Here is a 21,549-nt window from a genome sequence, read left to right on the forward strand (position 1 = left end):
TTGCTTCTTATATTGAGGTGTTTGTGTGACATTCTAGTGCTCCTTCACTGTCTTTTTTAGCATGTGATGTATCCTTTGCAGGGCTGGTTAGTAGAACTTTCTCAGGCCTTAAGACTTAACAGTTATTTTATCTCTTTGAAGGTAGCTTTATCTATAAATAGAGTGCTATTTCCCCTGCCAATATTGGCTCGATATAGAATACATTGAGAGGGAAGGAACCTATGTATACACACACACACACACACACACACACACACACACACACACACACGAAATTAAGGCTGCTGCACTTAACGTGCTAAGTGGATAATGCCAGAGATTACACAATGGGCCAAATAATTCAGGGAAAGACGGTCTAGGGGCAGTGTCAGTATTCTCTGCAAAAAAAGCTAATAATGTATCTTTTCTCCTAGGCTTCCAGACAGTTCGTGTTGGGACAGTGGGCACCCCTGTGGGCACCATCACTCTTTCTTGTGCTTACAGAATTAACTTGGCATTCATGTCTACCAGGTGAGGAAGAGCCCTGGAATCCAAAAGAACTCTTCCAAAGATAGTTTTTTTTTCTCCTAAACTTTAAGACTAAACCTACAATGCAGTTTTGCTGAAAGCAGTGCCTTCAAAAGAATAAAATCAAGAAAGAGAGAGCACAGTTGCCAGATTGGAGAATTTGAGTGTCCCAGAGCCAGTTTGTCCAGAACGTAGGATTGGTGGTTTATATTTAGGGATTGTGATAGTTAAAGCTGTGGTAGTGCCTGCCAACAGATACAATGTGAGGGGCCCTCTGAGGACTTTGTGGGGGCTGGAAAAGCATTCTAACAAATACTGGAATCTGCTTATTGTATTACAGGCAATTTGAGAGGACCCCACCTATCATGGGGATTATTATTGATCACTTTGTGGACCGTCCCTATCCCAGCTCCTCTCCCATGCACCCCTGCAATTACAGGTGAGGAATGTGAAAAGGTGCTCTCCCAAACTGCAGCTGGGCAGAAGCATCCATCCTGCACAGGTGCATAGAACACCTTTCTCAGCACTCACTCTCCAATGGGCAGGGGGTCACTGATGGAGACCCCACATGGAGAGAAATCAAATGGGCTAGTTTCCCTTCTTTCTGCTCCCTCTTAGGTACACCAAGACTTAGTGTATACAGACTGTCTCAGAAAATTCTTGGGATATTTTGCATCTTGATGTTAGTGATAAGACTTTTCTTGGTGAAACCCCATCTCTACTAAAAATACAAAAATTAGCTGGGCATGCCAGCGTGTGCCTATAATCCCAGCTACTCAGGAGGCTGAGGCAGGAGAATTGCTTGAACCTGGGGGGGCAGAGGTTGCAGTGAGCCAAGATTGCACCACTGCACTCCAGTGTGGGCTACAGAGTAAGACTCCATCTCAAAAAAAAAAAAAAAAAAAAAAAAGACTTTTCTCAGTTACAAGTTACTTAGAGCCTTAGAAGAGTGGCAATGATTTGTGGAATATCCTTGGCAGATTAATTGGTTTTCAGGTTACCATCTGGCATATTAATTTTATATCAGAATAAAATGCCTCCAGGTCTAGAACTCAGAAAACAGGGGTTAGAATAGATGTATATCAGGAAGGATAGTACCTTTATGTGATAGACTTGTGAAGTTGAATAAGCTTGTCTTTAGGGTTTAGATACTTGTTTCATGGAGTCTCTACTACTGATAATCCTTTGAAAACCCAGATGTGAGCTCCACTACTAGTCTGGCTTAAGAAAATGCTCTCTCAGACCAGGCATGGTGTCTAACGCCTACAATCCCGGCACTTTGGGAAGCTGAGATGTGTGGATTGCTCAAGCCCAGGAGTTCAAGATCAGCCTGGGCAATGTGGCGAAACACCGTCTCTACCAACTTTTATTATTACTATTTTTTTGTTGAGATGAATTTTGACTCTTGTTGCCCAGGCTGGAGTGCCGTGGTGTGATCTTGGCTCACCGCAACCTTTGCCTCCCAGGTTCAAATGTTTCTCCTGCCTCAGCCTCCCGAGTAGCTGAGGTTACAGGCATGCGCCACCATGCCTGGCTAATTTTTGTATTTTTAGCAGAGATGGGGTTTCTCCATGTTGATCAGGCTCGTCTCAAGCTCCCAACCTCGGATAATCTGCCTGCCTCGGCCTCCCAAAGTGCTGGGATTACAGGTGTGAGTGAGTCTACCAATTAAAAAAAAAGAAAAGAAAGAAAATGCTCCCTCAAATAATAGGTCAGGTAAGATGTTTGGGTTTAAAACACAAAACAGGCTGCACGCAGTGGCTCACACCTGTAATCCCAGCACTTCGGGAAGCTGAGGCAGGAGGATTGCTTGAGCTTAGGAGTTCTAGACCAGCCTGGGCAACAGAGGGAGACCCCTGTATAAAAAATTAAGTTAGCTGAGTATGGTGGTACGTTCCTGTAGTACCAGCTACTCAGGAGGCTGAAGCAGGAGGATTGCTTGAGCCTGGGAAGGCTGCAGTGAGCCATGCCACAGCACACTAGCCTGGGTGACAGAGTAAGACCCCGTCTCAAAAATGAAAAACAAGAACAAAACATTGTCAAACCTCTGAATGCCACTCTCTGGAATGTTTGAAATTATCGAGGACTCCACACGCCTTTCTTGCCAGTACGAACTGTGTGAAATAGTTCTTAGCACAGGTCCCATCCCTATCTAATCAGCTTTTGTAGCCTTTCTGAAAGACTGCCACCACCGTAAAATTCATTATTTCTTTCTTTCCACTTTAGAACTGCTGGTGAGGACACTGGAGTAATATACCCATCTGTGGAAGACTCTCAGGAAGTGTGTACCACCTCTTTTTCCACCTCCCCACCATCCCAGGTAGGGGGAAGCAGGTTCTGGGTGATGGTTGTTATTTGGTATATATATGGGCTTTATGAAATGGTGTCCAAATTCAGCTACAATCCGTTTTGTTAGTGGTGGTGATTATTTCAAGGGGATTACTTTGAGGGGTAAGGGAGAGCCTTCTTGTCCAGAAGATAGTATTTCTAGTCTGTAATTATTCATAACCTTCAGGATTACATTTAGCCCTTACCTTCCTGGTGACATCTTAAAATTCCCTAGAACATCAGTCACAGAATTCCAAATGCATTCTGACACCAAGAGATTTTCTCTGACTTACACTTGTTAACTTCATAGCTACTTCTCTATCGAGTGGTAAATTTCATTTCTAATAATGGAAGAGGCCCCAAAGAGCCAAAAATTATTTAGCGTAAAATGCCAGGGAGAAACCAGTAATACAGCTTTTCTTTATAGGTGACACAGATTTCTGCTTGTGTGTATTCTCTATCCAGACATTTTTAACCATTAACTTTTCTACTTCAGTCTTCAGTGGCAAACCCAGTTTCATAAAACAGGCTCCAGGCCGGGTACGGTAGCTCACGCCTGTAATCCCAGCACTTTGGGAGGCTGAGGTGGGTGGATCACGAGGTCAGGAGTTCGAGATCAGCCTGACTAACATGGTGAAACCTCGTCTCTACTAAAAATACCAAAATTAGCCAGGTGTGGTGACGTGCGCCTGTAATCCCAGCTACTCAGGAGGCTGAGGCAGGAGAATCGCTTGAACCAGGGAGGCGGAGGTTGCAGTGAGCCAAGATCACGCTACTGCACTCCAGCCTGGGCGGCAGAGTGAGACTGTCTCAAAAAAAAAAAAAAAAAAAAAAAACCACAGGCTCCAAACACTGTTATCAGTTTCCCCAGAGAAAGCACCCCTGTGGTCTTGTGTGATGTGTGTGGTGCCAAGGCAGCTTTAGCTAAACAGTGATTTTTGCAGCTGGCTGGATTGCAGGGGCACATTTCTTGCCTTCCACCGGAAGTCACACATCCCCAGCTTCCTTGCCTCCAGATTCCTCTTCTGCCTGCATTGTCTTAATTATTGCTCTCCTCTTTGACTTTCATATTAGGTGGTTTCTTCTAGACCTACCTCAGTTCTACTTGCCTTTAAATCAGCCCAGATTCTCCCGTTTCAACTTTTTATTTGGGGGACCAGACAAATTCATTAGCTGTCCATGTGTTTTTATTTACTGTTGTTGGTTTTTTGTTTTTTTTTTTTTCAATTTTTCTTTTTCCCTTTTTTTTTTTTTTGAAACAGGGTCTCACTCTGTTACTTAGGCTGGAATGCAGTGGTGCAGTCATGGGTCACTGCACCCTAGACCTCCCAGGGTCAGGTGATCCTCCCACCTAAACCTCCAGAATATCCGGGACTATAGGCATATACCACCATGCCCTGCTAATTTTTTGAATTTTTTGTAGAGATGGGGTTTTGCCATGTTGCCCAGGCTGGTCTTGAACTTCTGGACTCAAGTGATCTGTCTGCTTTGGCCTCCCAAAGTGTTGGGATTATAGGTTTGAGCCACCACGCCCAGCCCTTCTGCGTTTTTTGTATTTTTTTGAGACAGGGTCTGGCTCTTTCGCCAAGGCTGGAGTGCAGTGGTGCAATCTTGGCTCGCTGCAGCCTCCACCTCCCAGGCTCAAACCATCCTCCCACCTCAGTCTCCTAAATACTGTCTTTGTAATTCCAAAAATTAAAAAATTTTTTCTGGCCGGTCGCGGTGGCTCAAGCCTGTAATCCCAGCACTTTGGGAGGCCGAGACGGGCGGATCACGAGGTCAGGAGATCGAAACCATCCTGGCTAACATGGTGAAACCCCGTCTCTACTAAAAAATATGAAAAACTAGCCGGGCGAGGTGGCGGGCGCCTGTAGTCCCAGCTACTCGGGAGGCTGAGGCAGGAGAATGGCTTGAACCTGGGAGGCTTAGCTTGCAGTGAGCCGAGATCGCGCCACTGCACTCCAGCCTGGGCAACAGAGCGAGACTCTGTAGCAAAAAAAAAAAAAAAAAAAAAAATTTCCATCCTTGGTTGTTGGAGGAAATATTGGATTAAAGTCATAGTTCTGCTGGGCACAGTGGCTCACACCTGTAATCTCAGCACTTTGGGAGGCCAAGGCAGGCAAATTACTAGGTCAGGAGTTCAAGACCAGCCTGGCCAACATGGTGAAACCCCTGTCTTTATTAAAAATACAAAAAATTAGCTGGGCATAGCGGTGGGTGCCTGTAATCCCAGCTACTTGGAAGCCTGAGGCGGGAGAATTGCCTGAACCTGGGAGGCAGAGATTGCAGTGAGCCAAGATTTCTCTACTGCACTCCAGCCCGGGCAACAGAAAAAAAAAAAAAAAAAAAAAAGTCATAGTTCTGCAGGGCTCAGTGGCTCATGCCTGTAGTCCCAGTACTTTGGGAGGCCAAGGAGGGAGGATCGCCTGAGCCCAAGGGTTCAAGACCAGCCTGGGCAACATGGTGAAACCCTGTCTCTACCAAAAATACAAAAATTAATGGGTGTGATGGTACAAACCTGTAGTTGCACCTACTTGGAAGGTTGATCTGGGAGGATCGCCTGAGCCTGGGAGATTGAAACTGTAGTGAGCTGAGATCGTACCACTGCACTCCAGCCTGGGTGACAGAGTGAGATCCTGTCTCAAAAAAAATAAAATAATAAACTCAGTTGTAATCTGTTTCAAAAGCAGGAGTTAATGTCTGTGATTGATGTAAAATCCATGGATCACTATTGTTTCTATTGTCCTAGTTTGTTTAGGGTGAACAAGATTCTTGTTCTAAAGTTGCCAAAACAGTTTAGTTTGGGGGTTTGAGAATTGTCATTCCCCTGCTCTCATGAACATGTGTAGGCATGAATGTCAGCATTGATCTGGTCAGGGGAGCTTCTTGTATGCTTACTGACACAGAGTAGCATTGACAAAAAAATGTGCACTTTCTTTCTAGTGCACATTAATGGAAGCAGGGTTTTTTTGTTTTTAGGTAATTAAGTTGTAGATATGTTGAATATTTTTCTTTTTTTTAATAAGCTCATCCCAGCTGTTCTAAAAGATATGTCAAATTTAAATTTCAGTAAGCAGTTCTGTTTTACAAGTAATAGATTCATAAATAATAAAGTTGTAACTTGTGAGATATGAAGGATGGTGAGACTGGGCCTTAACCAAATCAATTTGTCTGTTTCCCTGATACAATGGAAAGTTGAACCTAAAAGTAAAGGGAAGTTTAGTAGTTTCTGCACCTGATGTTTGCATCAAAGTTTGTATGCCTATGTGACTAGAGGCTTTTTTATGGTAACTCTCTTATTGTGTCTTATCGCAGTATAAAACTAGATCACGCCAAATTCTTATCAACAGTCTGCACTCCATAAGTGAGCCCTGTCGTTACTCCCTGGGGACCTCTGATCAAGGCTGGTACAATTTGGTACAAAAATACTCAATTTTGAACCTAATTTCTCTCAGCGGTAGAGAGACAATCATTTGCTATCATTTCTTCTCATTCTTGTTAATATTGAAGTATTTTTCTTAGTGACTTACATAATTACTTAATTCAGCAATTTCTATTGGAGCTTTTGCTGGAGTCCAGTAAATACATGTTGTTGGTTTTGCCAGCAGTATAAGGATCATTGTGCCATTTGGGCACAGAGTTGAGTCTAGAGGTGAACCTACTGTGTGGCCTAAGGTCCTGCCTCCAGTTCTAAGCATTAATTAGCTAATTGGTCAGGTTTATAAATGGGACAACAGGCCGGGTGCGGTGGCTCAAGCCTGTAATCCCAGCACTTTTGGGTGGCCGAGGTGGGCGGATCACGAGGTCAGGAGATCAAGATCACCCTGGCTAACATGGTGAAACTCCATCTCTACTAAAAATACAAAAAAAAATTAGCCGGGCATGGTGGCAGGCGCCTGTAGTCGCAGCTACTTGGGAGGCTGAGGCAGGAGAATGGCATGAACCCAGGAGGCGGAGCTTGCAGTGAGCCGAGATCACGCCACTGCCCTCCAGCCTGGGCGACAGAGTGAGACTCTGTCTCAAAAAAAAAAGGAACAGCAAGACCCAAAATAATCATCATGACCATAATCATTATGCCCCTAAGTAGCTTTGAAATCATGAGAGTTTTCGACGTGCCCCAGGATTTTACTTCATCAGGTTCACCTACGCCACCAGGGACTGTAAGAACTGCATACACACACCCCTGCACACCCACTTGCCTTCCCTGGAATGACGTAGGAAAGCGTGCATCTGAGCTTCTTAAAGTTCCAGCCAGCAAATGTCAGCTATTTGAAACTGTCCTGCAGATTCTGGGTTTCCTGAAGAAAGCTTTCAGTTGAACATTACAAGCCCCGCATCCTTATTCATCTTCAGCACACCTTGCATCTGCAGTCAGGCCCTTCTTTTGGAAGCTGCTATCTGACTTCCTCTCTTTTTTGAGTAGAGACAGACCAATAGTTGATTCAAGTTTCTCTGTTTTGCCAAGTGGTAGCCAGCTCACCTCAGCTTTGTTTTCTAGCTGCTCATCAGGGTGACAGGCATACATGGAATGCCTTGAAATAAACATCACTGTAGGGACCTTCCAAGTTGTCCCTTTGGAAAGACAGCCCCACGCCCTCGCCCTGCTTCACTCCTGACTCCAGTGTCAGTCCCAGCCTCTCTTACTACTGCCCCTTCCAGAGTTTCTTCACTTCTTTCTCAAGTCCCTTTTCTTTTCTTTTCTTTTCTTTGTTTCTCTTGTCTCTGTGTGTGTCTGTGCACAGTGTGTGTTTACTGTCACAAAGGCACATTTTCAGACCCCTACTCCTGTGGTGACGGACACCCTGAGGGTCCCCATGGCAGGACTGGCCTTTTCCCATCAAGTGAGTCCATAATGGGAAGAAGGGTATATAATCAGATGGCATACTTTTATTTAAAAATTGTAAATAAATTACAGGGTGTAGTTATTTAAATGTCCCGAGTGTTCTTTGGGATTATTTTGAGGCTTGGTAATAGATTTTAATAGGACACAGCTACGACCCAGCAGCCCAAAATAGTGAATTTTTTCATCTGCCCCTCCTCCTACCATTGATGTGAAAATACATGGAGTTATTTATATCAGATTTTTAAATAAACAACTCACAACTGGTATTCTGTCTTTTTTCAATATAAATAGCAATATTCCCATACCCGGGGGTGATGGAGGGTGTGATTAGAGAAGATGACTTTCTGTTTCAAAGGGGCCTCAGGACAAAGGAGAGAATAAAATGACTTTGGAGAACCTGATGATTTTGGCTGCCAGCTCTGCCCAGGCTTGTGCTCCACACATCTCCTGGGCTTAGCACTGAAACAGTTTGCTCAGCCCCTGGGAAAATGGGGAGCAAGGAACTTATTTGAGGCCTTTGGGAGGCTCCACAGCTTGGAATCCCAGTCCCAGTACAAACAAGTCTGTGTTTTCTCCTCTGATAATGGCCTGACATGTTCCTAACCCTATCACGTCAGGACCCTGCACTGTGGGCATGTGGGCGGGAGCCGTTCCTCATCTCTCTGCTGAGCCCTCTTGTTTGTCACGCTCTGGAATTGCCTATTTTTTCCTTGTCTTTCCTCTTCTCTTTGTTTTTCTCTTGCTTAGCTCTCAAGCTCTCGCCTTTCCTATCAGCCTGCTGCCCTGGGCGTTGGATCAGCTGACCTGGCTTATCCAGTAGTGTTTGCTGCTGGCTTAAATGCTACACACCCTCACCAGGTATCTTTAAAGATGGGGAGGACCATGGGTTTCCAATGCTGCCTCCCCTGCCCGGAGGCAGTTGAGGGCTCTCTCTAGGCAGAGGGATATGTTCTAAGTGCTCTATTCTGAAGCAAAGCTCTTTTGTAACTTCAGAGACCTAGTGACTCTCTGAGAGGAAGGTGCCTGTTAGACTTCAGAAAGGAAAGAAGGCTTTTCCAGGATTTTTCCCCCTTTCCTTTTTCTCTGTAGTCATTACCGTGCATTTCTTCCATTAAGTGAGTTTCAGAGAGGATAAAGATCCAGGGATTACTGCCCACTTGATGGCAGCGTTGGTGATGGAAAAGTCAAAAGCACATACCGTCGTGCTATAATGTGAGGTTGCCCTCCTGCCTGGCATGCCAGGATTCACTGTCTCTTTCCATTTTCCCCCAAAGCTGATGGTTCCTGGGAAGGAAGGTGGGGTACCGCTTGCTTCCAACCAGCCTGTCCATGGTGCCCAGGCTGACCAGGAGAGACTGGCAACCTGCACCCCTTCTGACGGAACCCACTGTGCTGCCACACCCTCCAGTAGGTGAGTTCACATGTTGGCTCTGTCTCTGGTAAGACTGGCCAGGGGCCTGGGCTCCCTGACACACGTGCTTATTTAGTATCAGTAAAAAGTAACTTTCAGCACTGGCTGGGGCGTGGCATTTGAGCCCAAAGCATGGGCTCCTGCTGGGAGTGGTGGCTCATACCTATAATCCCAGCACTTTGGGGGAGGCCGAGGTGGGAGGATTGCTTGAGGCCAGGATTTTGAGATTAACCTGGCCAGTATAGGGAGACTCTGTCTCTCAAAAAAATTTATTTTTCCTTTTTTTTTTTTTTTTGTGAGACGGAGTCTGGCTCTGTCGCCCAGGCTGGAGTGCGGTGGCCCGATCTCAGCTCACTGCAAGCTCCACCTCCCAGGTTCACGCCATTCTCCTGCTTCCGCCTCCCAAGTAGCTGGGACTACAGGCGCCCGCCTCGTCGCCCGGCTAGTTTTTTGTATTCTTTAGTAGAGATGGGGTTTCACCGTATTAGCCAGGATGGTCTCGATCTCCTGACCTTGTGATCCGCCCGTCTCGGCCTCCCAAAGTGCTGGGATTACAGGCGTGAGCCACCGCGCCCGGCCTATTTTTCCTTTTTTTTGTTGTTGTTTTGAGACAGAGTCACTCGGTTGCCTAGGCTGAAGTGCAGTGGTGCAATCATGGCTCACTGCACCCTCCACCTCCTGGGGTCAAGCGATTTTCCTGCCTCAGCCTCCTGAGTAGTTGGGATTACAGATGCGTGCCACCACACCTTGCTAATTTTTGTGTTTTTAATAGAGATGGGGTCTCGTCGTGTTACCTAGGCTGGTCTCGAACTCCTGGCTTCCAGTGATCCTCCCGCCTTGACTTCCCGAAGTGCGTGGATTACAGGCATGAGCCACCACGCCCAGCCTCAAAAATATATTTTTTAAAAAGAAAGAGAAAAACAAAGTGTGGACTCCTTGAAGTTCCCTGATAAGAATCTGATACATCTGCTGGGATGTCAGGAAGCTGACCTGGAACTTCAGTACTAATAGGAAACAGCAGGAGCTCAGTTCTTGTCACCCTTATCCAGTAAAGGGGATGTCAGATGTTTTTCTCTTACCCCAAGATTTATATCCTTGGAGTCAGTCCTTAGTATTCCCCAAGGCCCAGAATAGGTTGTTGACCATAGCCCTGAAGTCTGGGCCACAGTATGTCTGTGTTGTAGTTGGGATTGATCTCCTTTTTCTGCTGCATAAGAGCCTCGTGGAGAGCCTTTGGAACAACTATTTTCCTCGTGAAAAAATGTAAAGCTTTGTATTTTCTGATTACCGAAGTAATACGTTCTGTAGAACTCAAATCCTGAAGACATTAGATACGAAGCGAACGTTCTTACGTTTCCACCCTGCAAAAGTTACCACTTTTGCCTGTTTTTTTTTCTTTTTTTTTTTGAGATGGAGTCTCGCTCTGTGGCCCAGGCTGGAGTGCAGTGGCCGGATCTCAGCTCACTGCAAGCTCCGCCTCCTGGGTTTATGCCATTCTCCTGCCTCAGCCTCCTGAGTAGCTGGGACTACAGGTGCCCGCCACTTCGCCTGGCTAGTTTTTTGTTTGTTTGTTTGTTTTAAGTAGAGACGGGGTTTCACCGTGTTAGCCAGGATGGTCTCAATCTCCTGACCTCGTGATCCGCCCGTCTCGGCCTCCCAAAGTGCTGGGATTACAGGTTTGAGCCACCGCACCTGGCCTGCCTGCTTTTTTTTAAAGACGAGAAACCTTCAGAAGGGTTAAGTGATTGACCTGAGCTCACTTAGCTCACAGGGCACGAGGGCAAGCAGATTCTCTGACTCCAGAGCCCCATCCGTTCTTTCCACGATGCTTTCACTCTCCCTGGGGAGCCATGGGCTGTTTTGACCTGCCCTACCCTCCCTTGATTTTGAAGTCCCCAGAGATAATGAGATTACTTTGCCCCCTCACATTCTAAATGAACTTTCTCATGATAGAAATTCCTGATTTTTTTTTTTTTTTCATTCCCACGGTAAAGTGGGAAGGAAGTCATTTAGGAAGTTTTTTTGTGTGTGTGCCATCCATCAGGAAAAATAATTTGTGTCATTTCTGTCTTCTCAAACTTCCGTCCTCTCCCTTTTCTCCCTCTGTTAGATGATTAAAGGCATTTTATACTCTAGTTTTCTGAGCCTTGACTCTTGGGACATGTCCAGGAGTAAAGACAAAGGCCCCTGTTGTGTGAGAATTCTTAAATGGAGGTCATAAGAGCTCAAAATTTGCACAGTACAGGTCCTCCCTGTTGGCTGGAGCCCAGGGGCCACTTGACTGCACAGTCCTCTGCCCACCTTGAACCCCTGTTTTTGGCCAGAGGACTTTTCCTAACCCTTGCTGCTTGCTGGTTTGGCAGCCTCAGCCATGGGCCCCCACTGCTGCTGCTTAGGGCCCCCTGTGCCGGACTCAGCTTCAGTCTGAAGGGCTGGGGAAGGAGGGAGTGGGAGCAGCCAAAGTAAATGTGTCATTCAAAGACCTTTAGTTGAGGGAGGGATGACTGGGGGCGAGGAGAGGGGAAGAAACATGGCAGGGAGCCCAGAGAACATTAGCCCAGGCAATTTGTCAAGGGCGAAGAGAGCTCTGGCAAGCTAAGGAATCAAGTTTGGAACTAAAGAAGAAAAGCTAGAACTTTTAGTAGTTCCAGGAAGTGCAGCCCTCTGCAATCAACTCAAAAGGCAGGGCAATAGTGGCATCAGCCAGACCACGTAATGCTATCTCCCCTTGATGGGCCAGTGGGGGCCAACTCCTACCCTAAGCCACAGCCCCACCAGATGGTGGATTTATAGAGAACTAAGTTGTTCTGCTGTGGTTTGAGAATGAGTACTAACTTAACCTTTCTTCTCCAGTGAGGATACTGAAACTGTATCAAATAGCAGCGAGGGACGGGCCTCCCCCCATGATGTCTTGGAGACCATCTTTGTCCGAAAAGTGGGGGCTTTTGTCAACAAACCCATTAATCAGGTGATTTTCCTGCCACTGCCACCTGTGAGAATGTCTGAGTTCTTAGAGTAAGGCCCCACAGGCAGTTTTCTTAACCTGAGATATTAATATCTCAAAACTGCATGTGTGTGTAAATTTTTCTGTGAAGAGGATTAATATTAATAACCTGTGCCACCTCTCCAGAATAACTTAAGAACTATTGTTCTGTGACCTTTTAAAGGCCTCCTACAAGAAAGGGAGACTAGACCTAGATACCATTTAGTACAAAAACACAACACTGCGTCATTGCCTCGGCCTTATTTGAATTGAACTAGGAGGCTCCTCCTCAGCGGGGCCAGTGAAGCACATTGTTACTGCATGACTGTGGGGCAGGCTTGCAATGCTGAATTCCCAGGGTCCTCAGGACCCCAACCCTTGTTTATGCTGTGGGTGTATGTGATGGGAGACAGGGAGGTGAGGGAGCTTGGGGAGCCTCTAACAAGGCAGGAGCCTGAGGGGCAACATAGTCAGCATAGGTGGGCGAACTTGCTGGACCTCTAGGCTTGTGGCAGCCTAGAAGGAAGCATGAACACTGCAGGAGGGGCAGGCATGAATGCTTTTCTCCTGTGTCTCTTCAGGTGACCCTGACGAGTTTGGATATACCCTTTGCCATGTTTGCTCCCAAGAATTTGGAACTGGAGGATACCGATCCGATGGTGAGCCCACCATTGACTACGAGTTCCCAGTAGATGGTGCGGTAGTCATTGTTCTTCCTGGGCCAGAGTCACACTAATCCCCCACAGACTGTAAACCATGGCTCCTCGGCTTATGGATTAGTAGCCAGCATTAAGTTCTTCCCATAATTTTCAGATTGTTTACAGTAACTTGAATCTGGGTCACAGCATCAGCCCTAACCCTGTCTTGCTATGAAACAGGTGAATCCTCCAGATTCCCCACAGACTGAATCTCCTCTCCAGGGCAGCCTGCACTCAGATGGCTCCAGCGGGGGCAGCAGTGGCAATACCCATGATGACTTTGTTATGATAGACTTTGTAAGTCGCCATCACTTTCCTTGACCTTTGCTGTCCCAGGGAACTAGACCTAGAAGCAACTACTGCACTTGTTCCAGATTTCCTTCATAGGGATCAGATGTGCTGGTATAGACAGAAGGGATGGACAGGTGGAGCCTGGTCTGGGGAGACGTTTTGGAGGCCAATAAACAACAAGGCATTTTGTGTCACGCCTTTGGTTAAAATTCATAATGAAATTCAACTATAAATGGAGATTTTCCACTGATATCCACTTAGGTCCTATTCGTGCCTAGGCAAGGAGTTTGAAGAAAGGGGACATAAACTTAACTAGTGAAGAGGAATATTATTACCAGCATTAGAAGTAAACAGTCTGGAAGAGAAAAGTGTAAAGATTTCTCTCCCTAAGATAAGCCCAGAAGAACCTTTTCTTTGATAATTGCTAGAAGGAAAGACTTGTTCATAGCTTATCTCCTCTGTGGTTCAAGGCAAGCTAAACTGAGTCTGTCTTGTTTTTGAAGAAACCAGCTTTTTCTAAAGATGACATTCTTCCGATGGACCTGGGGACCTTCTATCGGGAGTTTCAGAACCCCCCCCAGCTGAGCAGCCTCTCCATAGATATTGGAGCACAGTCCATGGCTGAAGACTTGGTATGGAAAAGCCTTCCTCTACCACAGTGCATCCTTACTTGATGGTCATTCCTTTGCCACAGGCCTAGGAGGCCTACCACCTTCTGTCTTCCCTGTAGTAGAAAAGAGACATACTTAGACCATTATCTTTTGATCACACTTGAGATTTGCATTGTGCCCAGCAGTCATTATCTGGAATTTGCTTGAGCTTAGTTCCTCCTTTCTCTGCACATTCATAGCATTACTTACATGCTCCTGTTGTTCTGTGCCTGACGTCTTCTCCTTGCAGATGCTACTAGGCCAAGTTGCTCTGACAGCCCTTGCATTAGCTATTTAGCTTTCCAGGCAGATGCCAGTGGTACTGGGCAGAGGAGATTGTGAGGTCCTGAGTGTCTGTGTTTTTGCCCTTTCCTCAGAGAGCTCACTCCGTCATCTAGCAGTTCTCACAATTGACCAGATGTCCTGATACTGACCATAATGACCCCATCTCTGCTTCGTGCATTTCCTCTTCCTGCCTCTGAGGGGCAGAAGAGTGCCCTGCACAAGCCACAAACTTTGGGTGCCCCATGCCAGGAGATGTCCCTCTTTGAGGTGGAATGAACACCTCCTAAATAGATGCTAAGATCCTATGGTAGCTGCCCTGGATTTGCTTTAAGGAGAAAAGCATGCCCAGTAATAACAATACAGTAATAGCCAGGTGCGGTGGCTCATGCCCGTAATCCCAGCGCTTTGGGAGGCCAAGGCAGGCAGATCACAAGGTCAGGAGTTTGAGACCAGCCTGGTCAACATGGTGAAACCCCGTCTCTACTAACAATACAAAAATTAGCCAGGCATGGCGGCGGGCACCTGTAATCCCAGCCACTCAGGAGGTAGAGGCAGGAAAATCGCTTGAACTCGGGAGGTGGGGGTTGCAGTGAGCCAAGATTGCACTACTGCCCTCCAACCCAGGTGACAGAGTGAGACTCCATCTCAAAAAAAATGAATAAATACAGTAATAATTATTATTACCAAGGCTTTTGGGGCCAGGCACAGTGGCTTATGCCTGTAATCTCAGCACTTTGGGAGGCTGAAGCAACTGAGGCCTTCACTTGAACTCAGGAGTTTAAGACCAGCCTGAGCAACATGGTGAAACCCTGTCTCTGCAAAAAGTACAAAAAATTAGCTGGGCGTGGTGGCACACATCTGTAGTCCCAGCTGCCCCGGGAGGTGGAGGCAGGAGGATTGCTTGAGCTGGGGAGGTCAGTGCTGAAGTGAGCCATGTTTGTGCCACTGCCTCTAGCCTGGGTGACAGAGTGAGACTCTGTCTCAAAAAAATAAAAATAAAAATCAAGGCTTTTTGAGTGCCAGGCATTTTTCTTAGTGTTTTACATGAATCTTCAACAGTCGTAAGAGGTAAATTTTCTCATCCCAGTTTACAGATGAGAAAACCAACAATGATTAGCTTGCTCATGGTCACACAGACCCAGGCAAAACAAAGCTTTGTTTGATCTTAGAGGATCTGGCTCCTCAATTTAGCCTTTTAACCACCAAACTCCCCGGTATCATGACATGCACTTGGAATAAAGTGTGGCTCCAGTTCTCTCAACTGGTGCCACAGCCATAGCCAGTTCTGAGGCCTCCCTCTCCTTTCAGGAAGCTGCACCCAAACCACCCTCAGCTCTTGGTGTGTTCAGGCCACATTATAAGCTCCGAGGCAAGAGACTCCCCAGACTCCCTTGTGGTCATGTTTAAACCCCTACTGTTAGGAAATTGTGATGGTGAAACTCTGCAGATGTAGCTTCTGTTCATTTAGTCATCAGTAGAGACACATTTTTATTAATAGTTCATACTCTAGGACAGTTAAACTTTTCACAGGTCTGTTTTCCTCTGCTGCTTTCTTTACCATTCTCTCTCAACCTCCTGTAACTCACCCCTTCCTCAGCTGGTGTAAAGATAACAGATTCTGGCCGGGTACAGTGACTCATGCCTGTAATCCCAGCACTTTGGGAGGTCGAGGCGGGTGGATCACAACATCAGTTCAAGACCCGCCTGGCCAACATGGTGAAACCCCGTCTCTACTAAAAATACAAAAAATAAGCTGGGCGTGGTGGCGGGTGCCTGTAATCCCAGCTACTCGGGAGACTGAGGCAGAGAACTGCTTGAACTCAGGAGGCAGAGGTTGCAGTGAGCTGAGATGGCACCACTGCACTCCAGCCTGGGTGACAGAGCAAGACTCTGTCTCAAAAAAAAAAAAAAAAAAAAAAAAAATACAGATTCCTAGGCCTTACCACAGACCTGCTGCTGTGTCAGAATCTCGGGAGTATAGCGGGGCCACCTGGTTCGTGTTCCCCCAGGGGGTCCTGATGCCCAGCAAAGGGTGCGAAGAAATCTTTTGTAAACTCTTTTTAATTTGTAGAGCTGTACACTTGGTGTTTTATTCTAGTGTCAGTCAGATCTGTGCCAGGGATATTTCATGTTTAATTTCTGGATCATCTCGCTCTTGTGGTCCTTTTCTCTTTCATTAAGTGTGCGACCCACTTGGACTCCCAAGGCCGTTCCATTAACCCTGCAGCCCCCACAAAGCCCTGATACATATACCCTTCCCCATCCTGTGCGTACACAGCTGCCCTGCGTTCTCCCACCTGCTCAGCCCAGCTAGGGCTGAACTTTGTCTTGCTTGCTTCCTCCCCTTTTGGGGACTGGGCTAGCTGCCTCTTCAAGGCCCTGCCTGAATAAATGGCTCTTCCTTCTCTTTCCGGTACAGGACTCATTACCAGAGAAGCTGGCTGTGCATGAGAAGAATGTCCGCGAGTTTGATGCCTTTGTGGAAACCCTGCAGTAAAAGTATCCTCAAGTCCCAGCAGCACCCCCTTTTTGTGGCCCCAGAGGACAGGCAGCCTCCCATGCATTAGCTGCTCCCACCCCTCATCCTGCTCTGAGCCAGGTGGAAGGGAGGCTGGCTTCTCTCATGGGGACCCAGAAGTCCCTACTCTTAGACCTCCTGGAGACTCCGTGGTGGCAGTCAAGCCCAGTGCCCAGTTGGAGAAGACTCACGTGCTAGCCTTGGAGATGGGAAGACCCTTCCTACGAAAAAGCCCTCAGCAGGGCCATCCACGTGTGCCCCGCCCATCACCAACTGCTTCCCAAGGATGTCATCCTGTTCCTGCTGCTGCCGGCCTCCTGCCTGGGCCTGCCTTGCAGCTGGCCCCTTCCCTGCCTGCTGTTACCATCCACTATTTGACATTCCAGCTGGTGGCCAAGAGATTGGTGTGGAGGCAGAAAGAGGAAGGAGACAGTGCCAGGAGGAAGAAGGAAGGAGTCCCTTGGCTCTCTTTATTGTCCTCTTTACTTCCTTCTCTCTTCTTCCCCTCTTCCTCCCTCTCTTGCCCCAATGCCTGTACTTCTGGCAATATGACAGGCCTGCCTGCCCAAGATGAGAACTCCAAAACCAGCCACTCCCACCCCTGAAGGTTGGGAGGGTCTGAGCAGCCCTGGTGGCTGCCCGTGCTCAGGTCCTCAGCTCCATAGGAGATAAAAATGGAACCCCGAATCTCTAGGATTTTGTCACTTGGAGTCACAGCAAAGTTCTCTTCCTCTTTTTCCCCCGTTGCTGCTCCTTGGTTATAGAACATGGTAAATATTTATTACTTTTCAGAGAAACCAGATATTTTATAGAGAAAATATGTTTGAGGTGAGTTGTTTTTCACTTGGAGAAGGTGGAGGGCTCTTCCTGGGATGGAGACCTCTTCTGGAGGTTCTTGAGAATCCGGGCTGCTGCTGCGAGGATCTTCCTTCCCACCATACAGACAGTGAGATCCAAGAAGAGGGCCGGCCAGGGGCAAAGTCACCTCCCAGCGTGGCTGCACTGGAACTGACTACAGGCTGTACCTTGGACAGCTGCATATTCCTGGTGAGAGCCTTATATCTCCCACAGCTTCTGCAGAGTGACTGACTCCATTCTGGCAGCCAGGAAGTCCTGGGTGCTAAATGTGATGGCCACATGTGGTGGTTAGGGGATGTTGTGTGTGTTTCCCTGACTGCTGGAGTACTTGTTCCTGATCCCTGGGGCTGTCCTGTGGAGCTTTTCCTTCTCCTGCTTGGGCCTAGCTACACCTCTCTCTAACCCAGGGTCTGTACACTGCCCTGGGATTTACCAACTGGATTAGCTCCTGGTTCAGAAACCAAAGCTGGGCTATATGATTGACTTAACCCTTCAGGTATTGTTACTTGAGTAAGTCCAGTGTCTAGCCTCACCCACCTACCATCTGTCCTTTCCCAGCCTTGCTGGTAGTCCTGGCCAGGGAGATACAGGCTTACTCCATTCCTCCTGGCCCACCTGGGGCACTCACTGGCAGCAGCTGTGCTTCAGTGGAGCAGGTGGCTCTCAACTGCTTGTTAGTAAACTGCATGTGACACTGTTCTCACCTACAAGGCTGACCTCTGAGGACTGGAGCAGGCTCTGGAGGGGACCCAAGCTCTGCATGCTGCTGCTGCCACGGAGAACTGTTCTCAGCAGCAGCAGCAGCCAACTGGCCCTCCTGTCTTTGGCCCAGAGCACACACGTGGCTTGCTGAACCCAGGCCCAGGTGTATCACCAAGGCCTCAGCTTTGAGAAGGGGGAAGGCCCCTGGTAAGTTATTAATGCCCCCATATTTTAGCCACTGCTGTCTTTCCAAGGCCTTGCATGGAAAGGCCTACTAGCCATTGTCCCAGGCAGCAATCTTTGGCCTCTGCAGGTGGCAGCAGCCTTTCACCAATGCTCCATCTGTGAAGAGTCTCAGCCATAACTTTGGGCTGAGCCTGGGAGAAGTAAAGCAACTGTTAAGGCCGGCCCTTGCCCCTCAGCCCTACCATAAATGGAATAAGCCCTAGACTGACTCCTGCAGCACCCCCGGGAAAGGCTGGGACCAGCTGTCTGTCTCCAGGTGGCAGAGTCCCTCCTCCTCCAACTTTTCCAACCTACTTTGTTTGGAAATACTGAGCTACACTTCAAAATGTATTCAAGAGATTTCCAATAAATTTTTTTCTGTACTTCACAGCCTCCTGTCCTGCAGGTTGTCTGAAGACCTCGTAACCCCTTCCTCCCCACCCCTGCCCCAGTGCAGGTCTGGGAAAAGGGAGAGTGGTGCATTGGAAAGTGCAGAAAGACCTCAGTGTCTGTGTGGCCACTTAGCGGCTGTATACCCTGGAAACGGGTCAGGAAACTTCTTAGAATTTCTCTTTCCCTGGTCCCCTGTCAGGGGCTTGTATTTGAATATTCAGTTAGAGAATGCATTTAAAATACACCCATAGTAAAATCTCCATAAAATGTAGGCCACTGTCATCAGCTCTTTATTGCTCTTATGTAACAGAACTCACCCTGCAGGGAAAAACAACAGTGGGAGGCAGGGAGTGCAGGGCTTCTCAGGCCATCGGGGGATTTGTGGCTGAGCAAGCAGAAGAGAGGTAGCAGGAATTTAAAGGTCCATGCAAGTTTGTTAGCTGCCTTGATCTGACTGGCAGTCCATGAGAAGCCAGGAAGAGTAGAAGAGCCCCGGGGGGATGTGTCCTGTCTGGCTCCTGGGGGTGGGGCTGCAGGCCTCTCAACCTGGCCAGGGCCAGCCCCGCCTCCTAATTCTCCTAGTTTGTGCCCATAGTTGGGGGAGGGAGCTGATTAGTGGAGCCAAGGTCCCAGAGGTAGAGGTGGTTCTAGAGGCAAAAGAGAACTGACAAGAACTGGACAGCTGCTGTCTGGGTTGCTGCCCACCCGCCTTCATGCTGAAGCCAGGCCCAGGATTAAAAAGGGCTGGTTAGGCCGGGCGTGGTGGCTCAAGCCTGTAATCCCAGCACTTTGGGAGGCCGAGATGGGCGGATCACGAGGTCAGGAGATCGAGACTATCCTGGCTAACACGGTGAAACCCCGTCTCTACTAAAAAATACAAAAAACTAGCCAGGCGAGGTGGCGGGCGCCTGTACTCCCAGCTACTCGGGAGGCTGAGGCAGGAGAATGGCGTAAACCCGGGAGGCGGAGCTTGCAGTGAGCTGAGATCCGGCCACTGCACCCCAGCCTGGGCGACAGAGTGAGACTCTGTCTCAAAAAAAAAAGGGGGGGGGGGTGGGGGCTGGTTAGAAAAGTCCAAATCCAGCCTATTCCTGGAGCCAGGAACTCCTGATTATTAGTAAACCAGGTGACACTGACCATGTGGCCAACCAGGACAGTTGCCCAATACCTGAGTCAGAAGTGATGAAAAGTCTGTTCCTGGTGTTTGCCCTTCAACCAGGAACCCCCAATAACAAAGTTCTCAGTTGCCCCATGCCCAGCAATGGTGTCCTACCTCTTTAAAGCATCTCCCTACACTCCAACCCCGGAGGCCAGCGTTGCTAAGGCCTTGGTAAATGGGCATTTGAGTCACTCAGCAGAGGCCCTGCCAGGAGCCCAACCCAAGTAAACAGTTTCCTCGCTCCTGTTTCCCTGGGTCACTGCCTCTCTGTTGCAGTCACCCAGCTCTAGCTGAGCAGATCCAGAGAGAGAGGAGGCCCCCAGTGCCTGGAGGAAGGCCAGCATTGTGGAATGGGACTTGCTTCCTGGGGCTCAGGCCCAACCACCATCTGTAACCACAACCTGATCCTGCAGCTCTGGCGCTGCTCCCCCAGCCCAGACAAGCAAGGAGGAGAAAAAGCAGGCCCAACTGGGGCCGCTATAGCCTCCTGATGGCCATTAGCTAGCAAGCAAGCAGCAGACACACCTGGAACCTGACCACTGTGGGAGGTGAAATTCCAGCCTACTCTCCCACCAACAAACTTCTCAAAAAAAAAAAAAAAAAAAATGCGGTAAATAACCATCTTAACCTTTAAAGCAAAGCAAAACCTGCTCAAAGAGGATTGGAGAACTGGATCTGTCACAGCCTCTGTGTGGGCATGGCAGGGGAAATGGCCTGGCCTCAGGCTGAGGGATGGCCAGGAAGGGAGGGCTCGGGCTGAGGGACCCTCTCCCAGCTGCTGCATGAGGCTGGGGCTATCACACCATTCACCCATGACCACTGCACACTCGCGGTGTTAGATGCTGTCTACATTTATTTTATTATTATTTTTTTTTTTAGGTAGGGTTTCGTTCTGTCACCCAGGCTGGAGTGCAGTGGTGCAATCATGGCTCACTGCAGCCTTGACCTCCAGGGCTCAAGCAATCCTCCCACCTCAGCCGCCTCAGTAGCTGGAACCACAGGCATGTGCCAGCACGCTTGGCTAATATATATATATATATATATGTTTTTTTTGGTAGAGACAGGATCTTACTATATGAGATCTATGTCCAGGCTAGTCTCTTAATTCCTGGGCCCAAGCAATCTTCCTGTCTTTGCCTCCCAAAGTGGCGGGATTACAGGTGTGAGCCATGTGCTTGGGGTGTCTGCATTATTTCTGAACCTCAAAGGAACCGTCCTCTGATGAAGCAGCAGCCACAGGGGTGGTGAGCCAGTGATGATGACTGTTAGCAGTGACAGCTGGCACGTGAGGGAATGAGGACTCAAACTCTTGTGTGACTCCAGATCCCACACCATTGTCCACCATCGTCCCCACCACTTTTCTTCCCCCTGTTTGCCTTGGATTAAGCTTCCTTCAAACTTCTGGTACATTCCAGTTGGGAAAAGAAGAGAGGCCCTGGTCACAGGATGCAGCACATGGTGGCCCACTGGAATGCTGGGGATACAAACAATGGGAAGGTGGCCGTGGACTCCATGCCTAGAAGCTGGTCAGGAAGCTGCCCTCATCACCATTCGAGTGCACAGGATGAGGAAGTGGCAGACGGACTGGGGAGGGGACTTCCTGAAGCCCCATCTGTGCCTTTTCCTCTACCGTACCACACTTCCCATCCAGTTCCCAACTTCTACGCCCCACTCATTTCCCCGACATCCAGATGGGCC

The 21,549-nt window shown here is 48.2% G+C and overlaps 1 protein-coding gene across 8 annotated transcripts in view; it reads left to right on the top strand.

The window, feature by feature from the left end:
- Nucleotides 1–18,689, top strand: part of ATG13 (autophagy related 13) — a 62,184-nt gene extending 43,495 nt beyond the window's left edge. For 5 of the 8 annotated variants that reach the window (XM_030918450.1, XM_010371073.2, XM_010371074.2 and 2 more), the window contains 11 exons: nt 414–510; nt 848–946; nt 2,734–2,827; nt 7,578–7,676; nt 8,426–8,536; nt 8,953–9,089; nt 11,943–12,057; nt 12,654–12,731; nt 12,951–13,067; nt 13,565–13,693; nt 16,416–18,689. In XM_030918450.1, coding sequence (XP_030774310.1) covers nt 414–510; nt 848–946; nt 2,734–2,827; nt 7,578–7,676; nt 8,426–8,536; nt 8,953–9,089; nt 11,943–12,057; nt 12,654–12,731; nt 12,951–13,067; nt 13,565–13,693; nt 16,416–16,493 — 1,154 coding nt within the window. In that variant the 3' untranslated portion in view covers nt 16,494–18,689. The remainder of the gene's footprint in view (nt 1–413; nt 511–847; nt 947–2,733; nt 2,828–7,577; nt 7,677–8,425; nt 8,537–8,952; nt 9,090–11,942; nt 12,058–12,653; nt 12,732–12,950; nt 13,068–13,564; nt 13,694–16,415) is intronic. The other 3 variants (XR_748814.2, XR_748813.1, XM_010371080.2) reach the window with 3 other exon arrangements.
- The last annotated feature ends 2,860 nt before the right edge of the window (nt 18,690–21,549 follow it).

The sequence above is a fragment of the Rhinopithecus roxellana genome, chromosome 15, assembly GCF_007565055.1.
Source record: "Rhinopithecus roxellana isolate Shanxi Qingling chromosome 15, ASM756505v1, whole genome shotgun sequence".
Lineage (NCBI taxonomy): Eukaryota > Metazoa > Chordata > Mammalia > Primates > Cercopithecidae > Rhinopithecus > Rhinopithecus roxellana.